General features: G+C 38.3%; 1 protein-coding gene and 1 pseudogene across 2 annotated transcripts in view; one reads left to right on the forward strand and one right to left on the reverse strand.

Annotated features, from left to right (window-relative positions):
• The first annotated feature begins 234 nt into the window (after positions 1-234).
• The window catches only part of UTP20 (UTP20 small subunit processome component), a 108,620-nt gene continuing 87,060 nt past the window's right edge, over positions 235-21,794 (forward strand). For both annotated transcript variants that reach the window (XM_042993011.1, XM_007085664.3), the window contains exons 1-15: positions 235-432; positions 1,383-1,463; positions 4,544-4,610; positions 4,746-4,878; positions 5,335-5,523; positions 9,090-9,171; positions 9,855-9,992; positions 10,464-10,619; positions 11,221-11,367; positions 11,451-11,585; positions 12,782-12,859; positions 14,687-14,865; positions 19,212-19,367; positions 19,510-19,598; positions 21,615-21,720. In XM_042993011.1, coding sequence (XP_042848945.1) covers positions 388-432; positions 1,383-1,463; positions 4,544-4,610; positions 4,746-4,878; positions 5,335-5,523; positions 9,090-9,171; positions 9,855-9,992; positions 10,464-10,619; positions 11,221-11,367; positions 11,451-11,585; positions 12,782-12,859; positions 14,687-14,865; positions 19,212-19,367; positions 19,510-19,598; positions 21,615-21,720 — 1,781 coding nt within the window. In that variant the 5' untranslated portion in view covers positions 235-387. The remainder of the gene's footprint in view (positions 433-1,382; positions 1,464-4,543; positions 4,611-4,745; positions 4,879-5,334; positions 5,524-9,089; positions 9,172-9,854; positions 9,993-10,463; positions 10,620-11,220; positions 11,368-11,450; positions 11,586-12,781; positions 12,860-14,686; positions 14,866-19,211; positions 19,368-19,509; positions 19,599-21,614; positions 21,721-21,794) is intronic.
• LOC122240717 lies at positions 13,436-13,647 on the reverse strand (annotated as a pseudogene).

Consider the following 21,794-nt stretch of genomic DNA (forward strand, 5'->3'; position numbering starts at 1 on the left):
TAAGGCTCATAGTGAAGGGTAGTGATTGTTAGTCGATAATACGGACAGGGAGATTTTCTTTTATAATAAAAATACATATATTTTTTTATAAGTCTTCCCTGAAAAGAGAAAAAGAATTCCACGCCTACTCCAACATCAACTCACCGCGGCCCCGCCCGCTTCCCAGAAGGCTGCGACTGCTCGGTCGGCTTTTCCGCCCACGTGATCCTCCCAGGCTCCTCCCCATCTCCAACATGGCCGCGCCCAGGGGCACAAGCTGCACGTGATGGAGTCCGAGCACCTGGAAATTGGAGCGTGCAAGTGTGTGAGCAAGTTTACCTCCGTACCATCGGTTCCATCCTTTCGACCCTTACCTAGGTCCTCGCGGGCCCCTGTGTCTCTGCCGCCATGAAGACAAAGCCTATGTCCCACAAGACGGAGAACACGTACAGGGTGAGCAAAGGCACTTGGGCCAGGAACCGTGGGTACCTGCTGCCTCAGCCTTGGAACTGGGTCTGAGCGGGACACTGGGGTCTGAGGTGTTCTGGGCGGAGCGTGAGTCACTTACCTGACAAAAGAGAGGGACTTGGCGGGTGTAGTAAACATGGGATGGGGAAAGACGTCTGAATAGCACGTTTCGCCCGCGGTTTGTGGGGTCTGGCCTGCCTGGGAATTCTTTTTGGTCCAGAGTTAAATTCATTATCACAGACTAATTGCTTAGGAGATGTTTTCCACTACTCTTTTCTCCTTAAAGACCAAATTGGGGGGCGAGCCGGCGGAAGGAGGTAAGTGATTTCTGGCTAATGGCTATGACACCGCTTTCAGTTTTTCTTCTGAGAGTTTCTTTGTTATTGTACCAATCGTATGTCTGTATGTGTTTAAAAACACTATTGTTGCATGCAACGACTTAGCCAGATCCCTGTGCTTGTAGCGGGTTATGAAACCTAACAGTAGATCCAGGGAGGCCACATCACCGACTTTCACCTGGATCCACCACAATTTAGTGTGGAAATTTTATTTGAAATGACATAACTGAACTTTTGCAAATACATTCGTGGAAGTATTTAATTATCTTCATATAGTAGTAGTACAGGGCGTTTAACACTATGTCTTTGAGCTTGTTTTTACACTTCGCTTTTGTGACTCATCAGTGATGTCTACGTCTAGTTTCAAAACACAATTATATATTTTATGATTGATTGAAAATACAAGTCTGAAATTGCAAGAGAAGCATACTGTTATTCGTAATGATAGTACGTGAGGAGGCTTATTGAAACTTTAAACTTTATGTTTTCACAAGGCAATTGTGGACATGTAATTATTATACAGCGCTTAAAACAGATATTCAAGATGTGATAAGTGTTAAATGATGATCGTATATTAAATATCCCTCCCTTTCGCAGTTTCTTACATTTGCTGAACGATTGGCGAATGTGAATATTGATATTATTCACCGGATTGATAGAACTGCAAGCTATGATGAGGTAAGAGAATGTTTACTAGCCGATCTTTGAGTATTCACAGTTGGTTTTTTAGTCTCTCCTCTTAGAAGTGAATTGTTTTTCAAGCCATTCCTTAATGAATATGAAATGCATTATACCTGTGTGATTTTATAAGTTGCTACATATGGCAAATTAGGTCTCAATTAAAGCAAATTAGAAATTTATGGGCTCAATAGCCATATGTGCTACAATATTAGACGAGTGTAGATATGGAACATTTCCATCATTGTGCAAAGTTCTATCAGGTGATACTGTGTTAGACAATTGGCTTGATACCTAGATACTTAGGCTTCTGTGATTCCAGCCTCTCCCTTTTCCATGTGCATTCTGATTGCAGAATGCAATGGTGCATTTTCATTTTCCTGAAGCTACAGTTTTTAAGAGGTTTTAAGAACATCACTTTTCCAGGGCTTAGTTTCTTCCTTTACAAAATGAAAGGAGCTAGATTTCCAGTTCTAACCATGCTCTCAGTCACACCTGTACTTAAAAATCTTGCTTTTGCTGCATCTTCATTATGTCCCTGTTACCCTATTAAGGTCCTCTATAACATGCCTTTAACTTAGGGGTTCAACTTCAGTTCTTACAGTTCTTCACTTATAACTCTAGTCAGACTTTGCTTACTGTCCCTTTGGATGCCTTATTCCAACGTGTGAATTCAATGTGTTAAATGATGTGATCTGGGTAAGCACATAATGCTTTATTTGTATAGGTTTTAGCATGGCAAAAAGGACAGGAAATACTGTTTAATGTTGAGAGAGAAACCTATATAAAGGAACAGAGACTAGAAAATTCATGTGACATTTAAGGAACTGCAAAACGTTTCAATGTGGTTATTAATTGTATGTATAGTGTTTGTGTTGATGGTGACTGGGATAGGGGAAGGAGATAGCTGGTGAGAGATAAAGCTGAAGAAATAGTCAAGGAGCATAAAGAACTTCATATGTCAAGCTAAGTTTGGATTTTATCCTGAAGCTATGGGATGTCATTCTTGGAGTAAGGTAGAGGAGTGTGTGACATGATCAGGTCTCAGTTTTAGATCTCTCTAGCTTTAATGTGAAAGGAAGAGTAGGATTGGAGTCAGGACAACCTGTTGTGAGGATTTGGTAGTCATCCAAGTGAGAAAATTATTATGGTAGCAGCAGTCAAGATGGAGAGAAGGATTCCAGAGATATTAAAGAAGTAGAATGGAGAGGACTTGTGACCTGCTGGTTTTGGAGGGAAGGAGGTTAAAGTTTGGTTCTAACAACTGGGTGGTTGAGGACATCACTTATCAAGGTAGATTTGTAGGAAGAGAAGCAGGGGGTTGATTCTATTTGGGGCTTACTGAATTTGATGTACCTGTGGCCATCCAAATGATGGTGTCCAAAATCTATTTGGATATATGGATATGGAGGAGTACAGGTGATTTTGGAGGTGGAATTATAGATTTAGAATTCAGTATATGGTTTATAATTTAAGCCACAGGAGAGATAGATGGTTTAAGAGGTAGAATGTCAGGTTAGAGAAGAGAGCCTAGGATCTGATCTTGGGCTGGATGGTCCAGAATGGTCTCAATCACATTTTAACTGGGGCTTGTTAGTCCTAGTTATCCTCATGGCCTTTTACTCTCTGATAAGCTAGACTAGGCTTCTTTTCATAATGGCAGAATCTTCTCAAGAGAGAGAAAGCAGAAGTTGTAAAGCCTCTTAAAGCCTAACTTTGGCAGTTGCAAGATCACTTCTGTTGCACATTATAGGTCAAAGCAAGTCAGAAAACCTGGCCAGATTCAAGGAGTGAGAAAATAGACTCCATCCCTCTGTGGTAGGGGCTGTGAGTCACATGGCAAAGGGACAGGGACATAGTCTACCACAAAATGGCTGACATGTGCCTGCTGCTATGCTATACTGGGAATGCCTTCTTCATTTAGGTTTAAACTGCTAGGTGTATTTCTCTCTCTTAAGAGACACCGAACAAAATTTAATGAGATCCTCTTTCTTTCCCTCTATTCTGCCTATTGATTTATCTTCATTTTTATTTTTTAAAGATTTCCAAAGCACTTTTTAAAGGTTTGCTCTTTTTTTGAGATTGTAGATTTGGCATGCAGTTTGTGTACTAATTTGTACTGTCACATTCCACTCACACACGCACATACAGTAATAATTTTATTGATTTTACCTTTCAAAGTACAAAGTAATGTACACTGGGATAATAAGCTAAACAGTATGACAACGTATTGGTGAACTTAGAAAAACTTGTTATCTCACCTCTCCTACCCCTTATTGTCAAGGAAACTAATATGAACAATTTGGTATATATATATTCTGTACTTTTCTGTCATACAAATATTTGCAAATGTGTATATTTATAGAGGCCTTTTTAAAAAATATTGGCTCCTACCATATACTTTACTACGTAACTTGCTTTTATCGTTTTGGGAGTTTATCCTCAACATCCTTCTAATTCAATATAGATACAACTATTCTTAGTAGCTATATAATATACCTTAGAATTTATGGACCATGAATTACAACAAGCACTTTCCTGTTGTTGGATATTTACACTTTTTATGTTTTCCACCCACTACAATAAAGTTGAATAAGCATCCTTATACTAGTATGTTTGTAAATTTTATAAAAACCATCTCCAGAATGGGAATTGATGGGTCAGAGGGCATACCTGTTTTGTTTTTGTTTTTGGTTTTTTTTTCATTTTAATGATTGCTGGAGTATTTTCCCACAAGGTTGTAATTCATATTTCCAAAAGCAGAATGAAAGAATTACAAGAGCACATTTTTCTGGGCCTAAAATTGTAGAAAACAGGAAAAAAATTTTTTTCTTTAGTGTGACTATCACATAGGTTTTAAAGAATCATTTGCTGCAACCAAATCAACAAAATACTGTGTTTATAAATCCTTTGCCCATATTATACATCTGATTGCTTTTTGAGTATGTTAGTTATCACCCTTTAAAAAAAATGTGTTTAAACTCCTATTATCATTGTCTCAAGGTATCATTATTCTTATTTACTTTGATCATAGATTTTCTTTGAGTTGCCTGATTAATGGACTGCTTTAATCTTGGCAGGAAGTCGAAACCTACTTTTTTGAGGGTCTGCTGAAATGGAGAGAATTGAACCTTACAGAGCACTTTGGTATTTTCTATTTTGCTTCTATTTTTTTCTCCCATCATTTGTACTTTATGTGTTTAAAACGACTAAATTAGTGGTATGGTAGAAAAGCAGAACCTATTCTCTCTCTCTTTCTCCCTTTTTTTTTTTTTCACCCAGGAAAATTTTACAAAGAAGTTATTGACAAGTGCCAGTCCTTCAATCAGTTGGTCTATCATCAAAATGAGATAGTTCAGAGTTTGAAGACTCACCTGCAAACCAAGAACAGTTTTGCTTATCAGCCCCTTTTGGAGTAAGTAACGTGTTGAGAGAAAGCTCAATGACATTTATCTGAATTATAGAAAGGTTGTGTTTTATACTACATTTGCCTTAGATCTGGTGTCTGTAATTTGGAAACAAGAATGTACCTTTTCTGTTAGATCAGAACATTAGTGAATTGTCAAAAAGCAGAATCTTTAGAGTTATCCTCCTTTTGTTTTTCTTTTATACATTTAAGAAAATTCATATTTCTTTCATGCTACGGGAATGAGCATAATTTGTGATTAAAAAAAAAAATACACGTTCTTGCTCCAGCTGAATTTCTTTGCTGAACTCTTAAAATGTGAAAAATGTTATGCCTTTCTCAAGACTTGGTTTGGAAGTTTTAATTAATCCTGTTATCACAGGCAATCTGTTATCATTTGTGAAATAGTCTGTCTTTTGATCTGCATGTCTCAGAATCAGTTACCTCTACTTATCTTTAATGCAGTTTGGTTGTACAGTTGGCACGAGATCTGCAGACGGACTTTTATCCACATTTTCAGGATTTTTTCCTGACCATCACCTCAATCCTGGAGACTCAGGACACAGAGTTACTAGAATGGGCTTTCACCTCGCTGTCCTATCTTTACAAGTACCTGTGGAGACTGATGGTGAAGGACATGTCCAATATATACAGGTGACCCTTTTCTCTAATTCGGGTTTGGTTTGATTTTTGTCCCTTTTCAATTTTATTTTATCTTACGTACAATTCAGCACTGTTTAGTAAATTTATGGGGCTGTGCAAATACCACCATAATCCAGTTTAAAAACATTTCCATCATGGGGCACCTGGGTGGCTCAGTCGGTTGAGCGTCCAACTTCGTTTCAGGTCATGGTCTCGCGGTCTGTGAGTTCCAGCCCCGTGTTGGGTTCTGTGCTGACAGCTCGGAGCTGGGGCCTGCTTTGGATTCTTTGTCTCCCTCTCTCTGCCCCTCCCCTGCTCATGCTCTGTCTCTTTCTCTCTCTCTCTCTCTGTCTCTCTCTCTCTCTCTGTCAAAAATAAATAAACATTAAAAAAAAATTTTTTTAAGCATTTCCATCATCGCCAAAAGATTTCTCATGTCTGTCTACAAGTCAGTCCTGTTCCCCATCTGCATCAGTTTTGAGAGCAAAAGCAATATATATGTATATATATATACATGTATATATATATATATATATGTATATATATATATGTATTAAATAGTCATAATTGTCTCTGTGAAAACAGCTGTGCTTTAGGCTCCTCAATAGAACAGTCCTCCTCAGTAACAAAACAGTTTAGCATCTGAGTTTTGCAAGTTTTTATTTTTTGTTCAAGTGCAGTCTTTATCAATACTGGCAACCAGGATTGCTCACTCTTGCCCTGTGTTTAGTTAAAAAATGTGCACTACCCATCATGCGTACCTGCTGACATGGCTGCCTGACTCTGACATATTTTTTTGATTGTTTTTCTCTGGAGTTCTGTTTGACTCCAGACTGCCCTTCCAGCTCAGTCTCTATACAAAGTTGATTCTCCAGCCAAAGTGGTCCACATTGGCCGGTCTGCATTGACCTGGTCTTTTCTTATCTGCAGCCATTGAAATCCTGCCTCTTGCCGTCAAAGTCAGGCTTGGTTTCCATAATCTCCACAAATATTTCTGGGCACCTTAGCCAAAAGTGAAAGCTTTGTACTCTGAACTCCTCTGGTATTCTATACACTTACGTTACACAACTTCTGTTATAATTGTTTGTTCATAGTAATGATGTTCTTTACAAACCTGTGAACTGTTCAAGAGTCCAGTCTTAAATATCTGCATTTACCCAGTCCCTAACATATTAAGTAAGCCTGAAGAGACATTCAGAGAATATTGTGAACAAATGTGGACAGGGAAAGAGGATGAATTCCGTAGTTACATTTTGTTTAAGGAAAAGATTGTTTATAATCAATTTCAGTCTGGGACTGATGGAGCTTTCCACTTGGTGTACTGATTATTTCTGCATACTTTAATTGCCACAGGAGTATGTAAGATTACCGCCCTCCTCCCAAGTATAGGTGTGGGTTTGGGATAGGACTATAGATTTCGTTTTTGTTTTTATACCAACCCCCTTTACCCTACCCTTGGTTGAACCACCCTTCCCTCTACCTGCCTTGATTAAAGAATGAGAAAGAAATATTTTTCCAGCCTTTGCTGGTTCTTTGTGAAGCTTTTGGTAAAATGTATTAGAAACCAGATTACTTTGTCAAAACCAGCAAGATCTTGGGGCAGTATTCAGTAGTCCCCCCCTTATGTGTGGGGTTTATGTTCCAAGCCCCACAGTGGACACCCGAAAGCACAGATAGTACTGAACTCTGTATGTGCTATGTTTTTTCCTATGTATACATACCTATGACAAAGTGTAATTTATAAACGCACAGATTAATAGCAATAACTAATAATAGAGCAATTATAACAACATACTGTAACAGAAGTTGTGTGTATGTGGTCTCTCTTTGAAAATACCTTATTGTACTGTACTCACATTTGTGATGATGTGAGATGATAAAAGGCTAATGTGTTGAGATGAAGTGAGATGAACAACAAGGTAGATATTGTGGCATTAGTGCTATGCTCCTATTGAGCTGACAGTGGTCAGTAGGAGGAGCACCTGATTCCAGACCACAGTTGACTATGGGTAGCTGAGACCACTGAATGGAACACAGATAAGGAGGGACCACTGCATGGCTATTTGGTTTCATGACTTCCCTTGTTACTTTTTTATCTTCTAAGCCACGCTTTCCACTTCTAAATTTATTTGCTGTTGGTGTGACATCTTCAACAGCCTGGATATTTTCACATAAGTATTACTAAAATCAAAGTCAGCACATTCCTGCTCAAATTATCTCTTCATTCGTTCATGTGTTCAGTAAGTATGTACTGTGTTAGGCCCTTTTTGGTTGCCCATTTCCCAACAGTGATACCATCTTTCTTCTCGTCAACTGAGGCTTGGTGTCTTAGAGGCATTTTTGACCCAGTTGTCTTCAAGGACCCCAAATCCTCTTGATTCCATTATTCATGTACTCACTTGATTAAGTATTTATTAAACACTGTACAGCACCTGAGATGCAATTGCAAATAAAACAGATAAAAAATCCCTCTTCATGCAAAGTTTACAGTTTATCAGTGGAACATCTTGGGTGCATGCCTGGCATGTGTGAGGAACAACAAAGAATCCTGGGTGGTGGGGCAGCATGTATAAGTAGAGACTAATTAGACAGTGCCACATCATATTAATAAGGGTCCAGGCCTTGTGGGCACTGTAAGGTCTTTGCTTCCACCACAAGGACTCTTGAAATGTCTCTTGGGTCCATCTTTTGCCATTTCACTCTACCATCAGCTTCTTTCATACCCTTGTTCGCCCAAGCTTGCGTGACTTGAACAGATTTCTAGCTGGACTGCCAGCCTCTTCTTTCTTCATTTATTTTATCCTATATCCTGCTGCTAAATTAAACTTTCTGAAATATTAACTTCTTATTTAGCCAATATTTATTAGCACCTGTTATGGGCAACGAAGTGCTAGGTACTGAGGGTACAGCGAAAATAAGAGATACATTCCATGCTCTCCTGTCATTGGGGAGACCAGTTTAAACAATGTGATTATTCAGGTAATTATTTAGTTATAGCTACATGGCGGTGTGACCTTAAGCAGGTTGCTTGACCTTTCTGTCTCAGTTTCATTATCTGTGGAACCAGGATAACAGTTCCCACCCCATGGAGTTGTGTTGTTTACAGGAAGTAACAGAGAAAGTGCTTACGAAGATGAAAGCTAAAGCCTAGTCTCCTCTGTTTGGTGTTCACAGTGACCGGTTTACCTGAGCAGCTTTATCTGCAGCAGCCCACCCAGCCACATCACCCTTTTTCTTTCAGACAGACTAGCCTCCTTTAGATTGTTTCTGCTCGCCCCATCTTTGCTCTCGCTTTTATCTCTAGTCATACGCACTACTGTACCCACTTGAATTCTTCATATTGTTCAGGACTCAGCTCTTCATGGAGTCTTCTCTGTAAGACCTGTACCACCGGTCCTAGGATTTTTCTTGTCTGTGACCTTCATCTTCTGTCTTGGTAGTTGAATGAGGTTTTAAAGCACTTGCTTTATACTTGAAATGTATTCCTTGCATACCTAGCACAGTGTTGGGCATACAGTTGACATGGAATGTATGTTTATTAAAATGTGATTAAACATGTCTTATTTTCTCATTTATAGCATGTATAGTACACTTCTGGCTCATAAAAAACTACATATAAGAAACTTTGCTGCTGAAAGTTTTACTTTTTTGATGAGAAAGGTTAGTCTGATATATGTTTATTGCTCATTAATCCTCAAGAATCTGATGAACAGAAGCAGATATCTTTTATAATATGATTTTTATGAACTAAATATATATGTATGTATATGTATGTGTACATATATGTATATATACACGAATAAACCTTTTACCATTTTGAATTTATCTTATCATAAAATTGCTCACTAATGTGAAATAATTTGAGTCACTCGTTTATTGTTATTTAGGTTTTTGGTAGCTTGCAGTGTGTGCATATCAGAAGTGCCCTCGAATTCAAGTCAGTAAATATATGAATGGTGAGAGTAGTGGAAAATTTTATCATAATTTCCTGGAAAGAACTGATGACATAGTGTCACTTGTGTTTGTTTCCATAGTAAATTTTAGAGGGTCACAGTGGTATTAATTTCTCTTATAAGTATGTGATTTGCTTTCAAAAATAAAATACTGCCTTATGTAGTTTTTCTTGGCACAGACCTTCATATTATTTCATTGAATCACTGTTGTATATGAAATAAGAAGTGGTATACTATTATAATAGTTTGAAATCATTACAGGTTTCTCTTCCTTTTAGAATTTTATCCTAATTACATTTAACTGAAACCTGTGGACCAGTAAATAATATGTATTCATTTGGATTTGTTTGTTTTGTAAATACAGTTTTCCATTTGCATTTTGTGTTTTAGGTTTCTGATAAAAACGCACTTTTCAATTTAATGTTTCTTGATCTTGATGAACATCCGGAAAAAGTAGAAGGAGTTGGACAGTTGCTCTTTGAAATGTGCAAAGGAGTTAGAAATATGTTTCATTCCTGTACAGGGAAGGTAAATAACCGGAAGGATACTTTGTGTCTGTGTGAAAGATATTAAAAAGAAAACCCATGATATTTATGTAAATGGTGTGGAGAGAGGATAGCCTAGAATAAATAAAAAGCACTAAATGGGGAGCATTAGGTTGTTGATAACAATGCTTACCTAATGTAGGTTCTGGGTGATTAGGTATAGTATTTACTTACAAAATCATTGCTGTCTTCTCCATCTGGATCCTAGAAGGTAACATAAATTGATTAATGAGTGAGGAGTAGACAGTTGGATGATAAAATTCTCCATCCTAGTTTGGAAATTCCTTTTGGGATGTGCAGTTAACCATCAAAGCTACCCTGTCTTTGATTATTCCAGATCAGATTTTAAGATAGGTTAATCAGAGTGGGGAATAATCAGACTGGGAAATAACAGTGTTAATACTTAAAAATAAGATTGTACATGTTTATTTTAATGGTTATTGGCTTCCCACAGGCAGTGAAGCTAATTTTGCAAAAACTAGGACCAGTTACTGAAACAGAAACTCAGCTACCATGGATGTTAGTTGGAGAAACACTCAAAAACATGGTCAAATCCACTGTGTCCTACATCTACAGGGAACATTTTGGTCCACTTTTTGAATGTTTGCAAGTGAGTTCTAATTTTTAAGGATTTGTTTGTAATAAGAAGCCCAAGAGTTGATTGTTCTTGCTCTTAGTTTAGCAAAACACTCCTGGAGATTGTATTTTTATAATTATTATCTTTATACTTTTGCATACATACTAGGATATTTTTTCCCCCTCTATCTCCTGGTCTTTGTTTGGTTGGTTGGTTTTTGGTTTTTGGTTTTTGTTTTGGATATTTTGAGATGCAATAGAACATAGTGGCTAAACGCCCTTAGAGCCAGACCGCCCCTGTTCAGATCTTGGCTTTGTCACTTACTGGTAGTGTGACTTGGGAAAGTTACTTAAATATCTGTTCCCCAGTGTTTTCATCCGGTGGGATTATGGGACAGTAATATTATCTACCTCATGGTTGTTATCAGGATTGTGAATAAACACTTAAAAAGCACTTTATGACTGTGCATTCAAAAACGTTAGGTATTCTTAGTGACTCCTGGTAGGTGTGTCTTTCTTTCAAAACAAGGGAATGTGAAAATTTGAACTGCTTCACCCAGTATTTTCATTATTGGGTTAACAAGTGAGTTTCATATGTTATAGTTATTCTTTTCTGTTAAATTCTTTATTGGCAGGAATCACTTCTGGATCTACATAGAAAAGTAACCACAACGAACTGTGGGGAAAGTTCTGAACAGATAAGAAGGTTGTTAGAAACATATCTAATACTTGTGAAACATGGAAATGGATCAAAGATAACCAAACCTGTCGATGTTTGTGAGGTGAGTTCCCAACTGCATTTGTTTAGAGTCTGTTCATTAAAATCTATTGCTAAGTGTACATTGTTTTTTCTTTTATTTTACAGGTATTATGTCAAACAATACACATAGCCAATCTTTCCACAACTTGCCGGGAGACCCTCTTGGCTGTAATTTCTGCTTTGATCCTGGGTGAAAATGTTTCCTTGCCAGAGACCTTTATCAAAGAAACCATACAGAAAGTAATTTACTTCAACAAATATTAATTGAGTAGTTAATAAGATGTTTAGCATTGAGTAGGCCTCCTGGGGAATACAAATGAAGTGTGCAAAGGCTCTGCCTTCAGGGAATTTATAATCTTGTTAAGGAGACGTGAGTTGCATGCTGTAATAGAGACAGACAAAACAAAATGTGATAAAGTAAATGTTTGGCATATATTCAGCAACACGTATAGCTTACCATGTGCTAGGTATGGACTAGGTATTCCAGGATGGACGGTATGGTGCCTGCAGTTTTTGATTGTTAGGAAAGTGGGGCCCAGGGAACGAGTTATTATAATCCTTTGAATTAATCTATTGATGTCATTGAAACATAATGATTAATTCTGCTTGGGGTTGAGGGACAGAGAATGGTTTTCAACAAATTTATATTTGGGATAGTCCTTGAAGGTTAACTAGCATCTGCCAGTCAGAGAAGGTTTAAAAATGCCAGGGAACAGCACAAGGTGCGTTCAGAAAGTACAAAAATGTATGCCAATTGGGCTTCCATGGACACAGGAAGTGTGATGTATATCAGCGAGGCTCTGTTTGGCTTTGAAAAGTTTGGTTGGGTTTTATCCTGCAAATAGTGGAAGGCCCTGGAAAATTTTTAAGCAGGGTAATGATCTGATGATTTGAGATTTGCATTTTAATGAGTTTAGAAGAGGTTTTATAGGGAAGCGGGATTGAAAATAGACCAATTAGGTTCATGCCGCGCAGCAGTAAAAAGTATGGAGAAAGGTGTAAAATAGTGCTGCCTGCCGTTTCATGATTCTCTGTAGCTGGGAAAGAACTAAGCAGCTCTTAGGCAGAGGCCTGCATAATCACTGGAAACCTAGTGCCCCTCACGTCTATAAGTAAGTTTCTTTGGCAAAGGACAAGCATTTGGACAGAAGACTGGTTGAAGTGTGCCTGCCGCTACCTTATTCCAGCTGCCTTCCCAAGGAGAAGGGCTTAGTGCCTGTGTCTCACAGCTGGGGGTGTCCTTGCCACCAAGTTCTTTTTGAGAGTGACTTCTCCCGAGACTCTGTTGACTTGTACCAGGCATCCTACCACTTCTTGCTTGCAAATTAGAGGACCTTGAAGGTTTTGGGTGTTTTTTGTTTTCAGGAATGGGGAAAGTACTCTCTGTATATTTAATGTGTGTGTGTGTGTTTTTTTTTTTAACCTGTGGTCCACAGATTTTTGAGAGTGGATTTGAAAGACGTCTAATTTTGGATTTTTCTGAAGTCATGTTTGTTATGAAGCAGTTTGAGCAGGTGAGCAACTAATGTTTTGGATTTGTTTTGTTATGGATCTGTCACGATGAAATAATCAAACTTAAAATCCTATGATTTTTGTTTGTTTGAGAGGAATAGAATAAGTATTTGATGTTTTAGTCCATATTTTTTGATGCGATTATATTCCAATTGTAGTTTATAAGTAAAACTTTGTTTCATATGCCAAGGCATTTAAAATGCCGTTAGATAACCAACTTGTTTTCTAATAATCCTTGAGGAAGTTATAGAACCGTGTGGTAAAATTGAAAAAAGAGTTTAAGGAACTTTTATGTGACTTTGGAAAAGTCACATTCAGAAAAAATAGTTTCTGAAACATTTTGGGTTGCAGTAAGGTTACAAATGCACTTTATTGCTACAAAGTAAATACAGTACCTGATTTAATGAGATAGAAATCTTTCCCATTAAATCCTGACTTTATTTTATCCCTTTCCCTCCCTTCCATCAAACATTTGCCATTCCTTATAACTGGTCATGCATAGCATACCTCATGGAAGCCTGTCTGTGTTTGTTCTGATTTCCCCATTAGTCATTAATATATTATCATTTGCCTCCATAAGTAAATAATAAATAAATTAAATAAACAAACAAACAAACAAACCTTTGTGTGTGTCCTAGCCCTGTTCCTTCCTGTCCAGTGAGAGCCCTTTATCTTGCTCTGGTTTTTGTAGCAACCCCATTGTTTCCTTCTCCCCTGTTCTCTTTTTATTTTCTTAAACTGGTAAGAACAGAGACTACACTTGATCTTACCCAAAAGGCCGAGAATCCATATCTTTGGTTTTTTTTATAAACACCTTATTTTTATCAGAGGACTCCTTATGTGTATTCAAACAGTCAAGCAGGGCTAAAAGACAATCATTTGATTTCCACTCACATCTCCCTCACCAGGAGCAACCACATCTCTTAGGTTTCATCTATCTTTTTCTGTTACTTCATACTTTCTAATCATTTGAATATACTGCTTTTCCTTGATGCATTAGTTTTAGTTGTTAGCTATAGACTTCTTCTTATGGTGGATGGATTCTGATTCTTTTATACTCTCATCTTCTCTGTAGAGTTACAGCACAAATTTTGGTTGGATTCCTATTCACCATATAATTAATCCTTCCAAACAGGGAGTATTTTATAATTATGTTTCCTTTTTTTTTGTATACTTTTCCATTTTTCCTAAAGTTACAGATTGCCTCATTCTGGAATAACTGGAAATTATTTTCCTTGAATAGCTGGACAGTGAGTCTGTTTTCCCACAGCATTCTAAAATGCCTTTCACAGGGCAAACTGTCAGAAAACTTAGCAGCTTGAGTTTTTGTTTTTGTTTATTTTCCTTTCCTAGACACACTCCTCCTGAAGCAGTGCAAGTCTGAATGGGTTGCTTTCTCAACACACTGAACAGATGTCATACTAGGACTTCCTTTTGCTTTTCTCCTATTTCCTGGGTCTCATGTCTTTACCTTGTTACGCTTTACTTCCTTATTTTGATGGTACACATTTTCCAGAAGTTCTTAAGAAAGGGCGAATGGAAGTAAAATTTTGAGATTTAGTACACTGGAGAATGTCTTTATTCATATTGTTATAGGCTGGCTATAGAATTCTAGAGTTTGTCATTTTCCCTCAGTTTTTCAGGCTTTTCTTCAAGGTCTTATAGCTTTCATTGTTTCTTTGAAGAAGTCTGATGCCATTACGATTTCTGATCCTGTGTTTATGATCTGTTTTTTTTTTTTTCTCTGTGGAAGTATGAGAATCCTGTCTTCCTTAGGTGTTCTAAAATGTCTATCTGTTAATAAATGTGATTTCCTTTCTCATTTTTAGCTTTTTCTACCCAGCTTTCTCTTATACATTGAAAATTGCTTCTTGATTGATGAGGCTGCTGTCAAAGATGAAGCTCTAGCCATTTTGGCCAAGCTCATTCTGAACAAAGCAGCACCTCCTACTGCTGGCTCGATGGCAATTGAGAAGTACCCTCTGCTTTTCTCACAACAGACGGTGGGGTAAGTTCTAAGTCTTTATTCCCTGTAATGTTGATAGGGTTACCTGTTTTATAACGTAACAAGAATGCTGTAAAAATGAAGATCTGTGTATTTTAACTGGAAAGATGTCCCTGATACATTGTTCTGTGAAAAAAGAAGATGATCTCATTTTGTAAAGTTAAAACAAAGTGTATATAAGCATTGGAAAAGACATGGAAGGATACACAAATAGGTTAACTTGGTTAACGTCAGGAGGATAGAATGTGAAAGAAAGAGGTGACTGTTGATTTGTTTTAGCCTTTTATTTTAAAATAATTGTACATTCACATGCAGTTGAAAGAAATAGCATGGGGTGCCTGGGTGGCCCAGTCAGTTAAGTGTCCAACTCTTGATCTCAGCTCAAGTCTTCATCTCAGGATTGTGAGTTCAAGCCCCACGTTAGCCTCCATGCTGGGCATGGAGCCTACTTTAAAAAAAAGAAAAGAAATAATACAGAGATGTTTTGTGTATTCTTCCCCCAGCTTCCCCCAGTAGTAACATCTTGCATAAGTTAATGAGATGTCACAACCATAAAATTGACATTTTTTCAGATTACCTCAGTTTTACACACACTCATCTCTGGGTATGTGTGTATCTGGCTGTATGGTTCTGTGTAGTTTTATCACACTTGTAGATTCATAACCACAACCAGAGTCCAGATACAGAGCTGTTCCTCACCACAAGGATCTCTTGCACTACCTTTTAATAGCCATGCTCACCCTGACACTCCGCTCTCCATTCCTAACCCCTGGCAATCCGTCCTCCATTTTTAGGATTGTGTCATTTCAAGAATATTATGTAAACGGAATTAAAGAGTACAACTTTTGAGGTTGTCTTTCAGTTATGCAGTTCCCTTGCGACCCATCCAAGTTGTGTGTGTCAGTAGCCCATCTCTTTGTTAAAAATCTTTTCATGTGCTTATTGCTGAGTAGCAGCCCATGGTGTGGATGGATGTAGCATACTCCATTCAGTGATTCACTTGTTGAAAGACTTCTAGTTTTTGGCCATTATGAATAAAGCTGTTATGAACAGTCATGTACGTAACTTTTTGTTGCTCTGAGATAAATGCCCGAAAGTGGAATTGTTGAGTTATATCATAAGTACATGTCTCATTTGATGAGAAACTGTCAGTAGTTGTCCAGTGTGGTTGTGCCATGGTACATTCCCACCAACAGTCTGAGTGATCCGGTTTCTCTGCATCTTCTCCAGCAGTTGGTATCATCACTGTTTTTTATTTTTTGCCAGTCTAATAGGATATGGTGAAATCTCATTGTGATTTTAAATTGCATTTCCTTAATGGCTAATGACGTTAACCATCTTTTCGTGGGTTTATTTTCTATCTATATATCCTCTTCAGTGAAATATCTATTAATTTCCTTGGCTCATTTTCTTTCTTTTTTTTTTACGTTTATTTTGAGAGAGAGCAAGTGCACGAGCAGGGGCGGGGCCGAGAGAGAGGGTGAGAGAGAATCCCAAGCAGGCTCTGCACTGACAGTGCAGAGCCCAATGCTGGGTTCCATCTCACAAACCTTGAGATCATGACCTGAGTCGAAATCAAGAGTCAGACACTTAACCAGCTGAGCCACCCAGGTGCTCCCCACCTTGACCCTTTTTCTAACTGGACCGTGTGTTTCCTTACTGTTGAGTTTTGAGAACACGTTATATATTCTAGTTAAAGGTTTTGTTGTCAAATGAATGGTTTGCACATATATTCTTCTAGTCTATAGCCTGTCTTGTTCCCTTAAGATTTTTCACAGAGCACAGTTTTAGATTTCGATGAGGTTCAGTTGACCAACATTCCTTTTATAGGTAATGCTTTTGATGTCAAGTCCAAGAACTCTTTACCTGGCTGTAAGTCCTAGATGTTTTCTCCTACTTTTCTAAAAGTTTCATAGTTTTGTTTTACATGTAAGTCCATGATCCATTTTGAGTTAATTTTTATATAAGGTGTGAGGTTTAGGTCAGGTGTCTTTTTTTTTGCTTGTGGATGCCCACTGTTCTGGCAACATTTGTTGAAAAGGCTATTATTTTATGTTCTCTTCCATTGATCATGTATCTCTCCTCCTGTAATACCACACTATCTTATTACACTAGCTCTAAAATAAGTCTTGAAATCTTGAAAAAAAATTCCTCCCATTCTATTCTTCTTTTGTAGATTTTTTCAGCTATTCCTCGTCCTTCGTCGTTCTATATAAATTTTAGCAGAATCTTGTCTATGTCTACAAAAAAAACTTTGCTGGGATATTGTTTGGAATTGCCTTAAATCAAAGATCAATTTGGGGACAATTGACGTTTCCCTAAAGATACGCAAAACTGTTAACTTTGTTTATGTCAGGAGGACAGGAAGGGAAAGAAGGAAGTGACTGTTAACTTTTAGATTATATAACTTTGCATCATTTGAATTGTTAAAAGAGCCATGGATTACTTTCTTAATTTCATTAAAAATAATGCATACCCTTTGGAAGCTGAAAATGAGGTTTATATAAACATGTGAGAGGATTCTGCTGATCATTTTTCAAGTAGTTGTGGGTGTGTTTTTAGAAATTATAGATTAGGAAACCAGTTCCCTTATCATTCCTATGTGTTCATGCTTAAATTTATTTCTCTGGGATTTGTTAGACTTGCTGCATTTATATTTTGCTTTGGGACAGTAGGAATAGATGAACAATTCTTGAGTTTTTCCTGAGTACTCAGCTTTGAAGCATCACAGAATCCCTTGAGATGGGTGTCATTGTGCCCATGGTCACACAGCGGAGTTAGTTGTTGATTCGGGATCAGTTTGAGATTCTGGAGGAACTCCTCTTCTTTACATGTTGCTCTCCTGCTGACTTTAGAAGTAACTTCTCTCTATCAAAACATGCAAACAAAATCTTGTTGGTTTTTCAGCATACTGGGCTGATTCCTGTCCAGCAGCCTCTGCAGGAAGTCTTCCCTCTGCCTAGTATGAGTACAGAGCATCGAGCAAGGAGGAGGGCAGAATGGGAGGCCTGGGTCAGATCACATGGGGTCTTGTAGGGTGAAGTAGGGAGTGTGGATTTTCCTGGAGGAGCTCATCGGCAGGTGTGACAAAGCAAGGGAATCACTTGGCAAGGAATGACCCACTTTTTTTTCAAGCAGCTCAATGTTTTCTTGTAAGGTTTTTGCAGATTGTTGATTCGCGGTTACTACTAGAATATATGTCAAGATGTAGTGACTTTCAGAAATCACCAATGAAATTAAACTATTATAATTTCTGAACATTTGATATCCTGGTAAGTATGAAACAAAAAAGAATACAACGTTTTAGTTAATTTTAATAATAACAGGGCACAGAAATAAAAACCTGATATTCTGCTTCTGTTGTGTAACAGACTGGGCATGGAGGCTAAATTATCAAAACAAATCAATTTACTTACTGTTTCTATGAGTTTTCTTTCAATTAGATTTCTGTCTTTCAAATAGGCGTGAGGTGTAGTTCATTGGCAAAAAGGAAAAGAGGCAAACAAGAATAGTGCCAAAGTAACAGACACCTAAACCTAAATGTCATGTCAGAAAACATCAAGGAAGAATTTATCAGATTAAAGAAACAGAGAACATTACTTCTAAATCATAATCACTTCAGTGGCATTTGTCAAATTCACCACTATGTGCAACATCATTCTACATTTGTAAAATCAAAATTCATGTCAAAATGGAAGGGGGGAATAGAGGAAGTCCATTCATTACAATTAATTACCTCTCCCGTTTTAAAAAAGTGTTCAGCAGAATGTACAGAAAAGAATGAATCAGAATGAATTAGAAAATTCAGAAATAATACCTAAAATTAGAAGAGACTTGCTTTAAGTTATGAAGTAAATTAAAATAGAGAATAGAAGGGGCGCCTGGGTGGCTCAGTCGGTTAAGTGTCCGACTCTTGATTTGGGCTCAGGTCATTCTCTTGTAGTTTATGATATCGAGCCCTGCGTCAGTCTCTGTGCTGACAGTGTAGAGCCTACTTGAGATTCCCTCTCTCTCTCTCTCTGTCTCTCTCTCTGCTCCTCCCCCATACCTGGGCATGCGTACGCCCGCCCGCTCTCTCTCTCTCTCTTTCTCAAAAAAATAAACTTTAAAAAAGAGAGAGTAGAAGAAAGTAGAACCAAAGGAGTTGGAAAAGCCTTTCACTGAAAGTCCAGAAACAACTCCCGTTCATTTACTTACTTATATTCAACCACCACCCCCAGTTTGCACCTCCCCACAAATGTTCCATGTTCCGCTCATGGAGAGGAGCCAGTTTTATTTCAGACTTCAGAGGACAAGAGCAATTATATTCCCTCCTCTTTTCAACATTCGTGTTTCTTCTCTTCCTTCAGATCCTGTGTAAGGCAGAAGAAGACTAGATCCAAGGGAGGAAAAGAACAGATCCCAGTGCTGGACCACCTCTTATCTCTAATTCAGTTACCTGCAAATAAAGATTCTACTTACCTTTCACATTCTTGGGCAGCCCTTGTCGTGTTACCTCACATCAGGTGAGAAAATAAACTGTGGGTAATTTTGAAAGAAGTACTTAGCATGCTGAGTTCAACATGTGTTAGCCATTCCTTGCTATTCCCTGAAAAAAGCCATTGAATGCAACTTTGAACTTTTCTCTTTTTCTCCCTACTTGGACAGACCTCTTGAGAAAGAGAAGGTGATACCAGTCGTCACATGCTTCATAGAGTCACTCTTCATGAATGTTGACAGAGAGAGTTTTGCAAAAGGTCAGTTACAATCCCCATTTGTTCTCTTCTTTCTTTTCTGGCACACCCAAAGTAACTATAAACACAACGGAATACCAGAGAATAGTGCTAGCATTGTGCTCTGACATAACCCCCTATATGATAAATACAGGAAAAAAAAAAGGATAAGATGGATGTATTGCACTTGTACTTCAGAATGTGGTGACCGGCTCAGGGCGGCTTGAACACAAGCTGAATCTGAAGAGGAAGTGTTAGAAGGGTGCCATGGTATATGACCCCTCATTTTCAAGCCCCGGCTTTTATCTTGTTCTCTGTCTCCCATGCATACTCTATCCCTGGTATACACCTTATAGTCCATTTGCCTCCATTTGCTCACTCTGAGCAAGATACTATCTTTTACAGCCTTCCGCTGCCCTTGTACATGTGTTCCTTCTGCCAGAGTCCTTTCTAGGCCTTTGTCACTTGGTGAACTCTTAATTTTCTTTCAAAACTCATTTCAAGCACAGCACCTGTAGGAAGGCCTACATGACTTCCTGGCAGAGTTAGGCTGCCCTGCCCAGAACTTCCTTTCCTATTATACACTTGAACACCTCCTCCCACTAGCATGAAGATAGCAGTTTGAAAGTAGATATTTTGTTTTATCCTAGGACAGTATTTTCTAATGTAATATATAGTAGTTGTTCATTCATTTAAATATTAAAATGTTAGGTTCTCTGTTTGATACTAAGCAAACACGTTAGAGGGTAAAGCAGACTCACCACAGCTGAAGTGCTCAATAGCCACATGTGGCTAGTGGCTGCCATATTGGATTGCAGCACGAGTACAGAACATTTCTGTCATTGCAGAAGGTTTTATCGGACAGCATTGTTCTAGTATCTCAAACAGGGATTGGCAAAATTTTTATGTAAAGGACCAGATAGTAGATATTTTAGGTTTTATAAATCCTGTTCAGTCTTTGTGGCATATTCTTTATTGTTTGCTTGTTTGTTGTTTTAAACAACCCTTTAAAAAATGTAAAAAACATTCTTAGCTAACAGGCCATATAAAAACAGGCTACCTACAAATCTGACTTATGGGCCAAAGTTTCCCAATCTCTAGTCTGAGATTAAATGAATGCCTAATTTAAAAAAATAATTTATTAGCTTTTGAAAAGTACAAGTGTGTCTCCTCAAAAATTCTAATTTTGCTATTGGCAGCGAATCGAACCATTGAACTTATCTCCTCATCTTAATGGAACATACATTTTGATTCTCTATTTTTGAATATATTTTTCTCTTAAGAAAGCTACAAGAGGGGCACCTGGGTGGCTCAGTCGGTTAAGCGTCCGACTTCAGCTCAGGTCACAATATCGCGGTCCGTGAGTTCGAGCCCCACGTCGGGCTCTGTGCTGACAGCTCAGAGCCTGGAGCTTGCTTCCGATTCTGTGTCTCCCTCTCTCTCTCTGCCCCTCCCCCGTTCATGCTGTGTCTCTCTCTGTCTCAAAAATAAATAAACGATGGGGCGCCTGGATGGCGCAGTCGGTTAAGCGTCCGACTTCAGCCAGGTCACAATCTCGCGGTCCGTGAGTTCGAGCCCCGCGTCAGGCTCTGGGGCTGACGGCTCGGAGCCTGGAGCCTGCTTCAGATTCTGTGTCTCCCTCTCTCTCTGCTCCTCCCCTGTTCATGCTGTGTCTCTCTCTGTCTCAAAAATAAATAAACGACGGGGCGCCTGGATGGCGCAGTCGGTTAAGCGTCCGACTTCAGCCAGGTCACGATCTCGCGGTCCGTGAGTTCGAGCCCCGCGTCAGGCTCTGGGCTGATGGCTCGGAGCCTGGATCCCAAAAATAAATAAAAAACGTTGAAAAAAAAAAAATTTAAAAAAAATAAATAAATAAACTGCCTATTACATCCTTACGTTTGACACATGATTCTTTAGGTGGTACAGCTTCACTTTCATTTAGGAACTCCTAGAAACAGCAAGTGTTAGATAAATGAGATGCCTGGTAGTAATTGTGTCAAAGGAATAAGTTATGTGGTTCTCCTGTTTTTCTGCCCTTAGGAAACTTGTTTGTTCTTTGTCAAGCTGTAAATACTATGTTAAGTTTGGAAGAATCTTCTGAAATTCTGCATTTGGTTCCTGTGGAACGTGTGAAGAATTTAGTATTGTAAGTAAACATATCTCCCATGTATATTAATCATGAATAAAATATAAAAGCTTCTGTTTTTGTGAAATCTTGGG

Source organism: Panthera tigris, chromosome B4, assembly GCF_018350195.1.
Source record: "Panthera tigris isolate Pti1 chromosome B4, P.tigris_Pti1_mat1.1, whole genome shotgun sequence".
Lineage (NCBI taxonomy): Eukaryota > Metazoa > Chordata > Mammalia > Carnivora > Felidae > Panthera > Panthera tigris.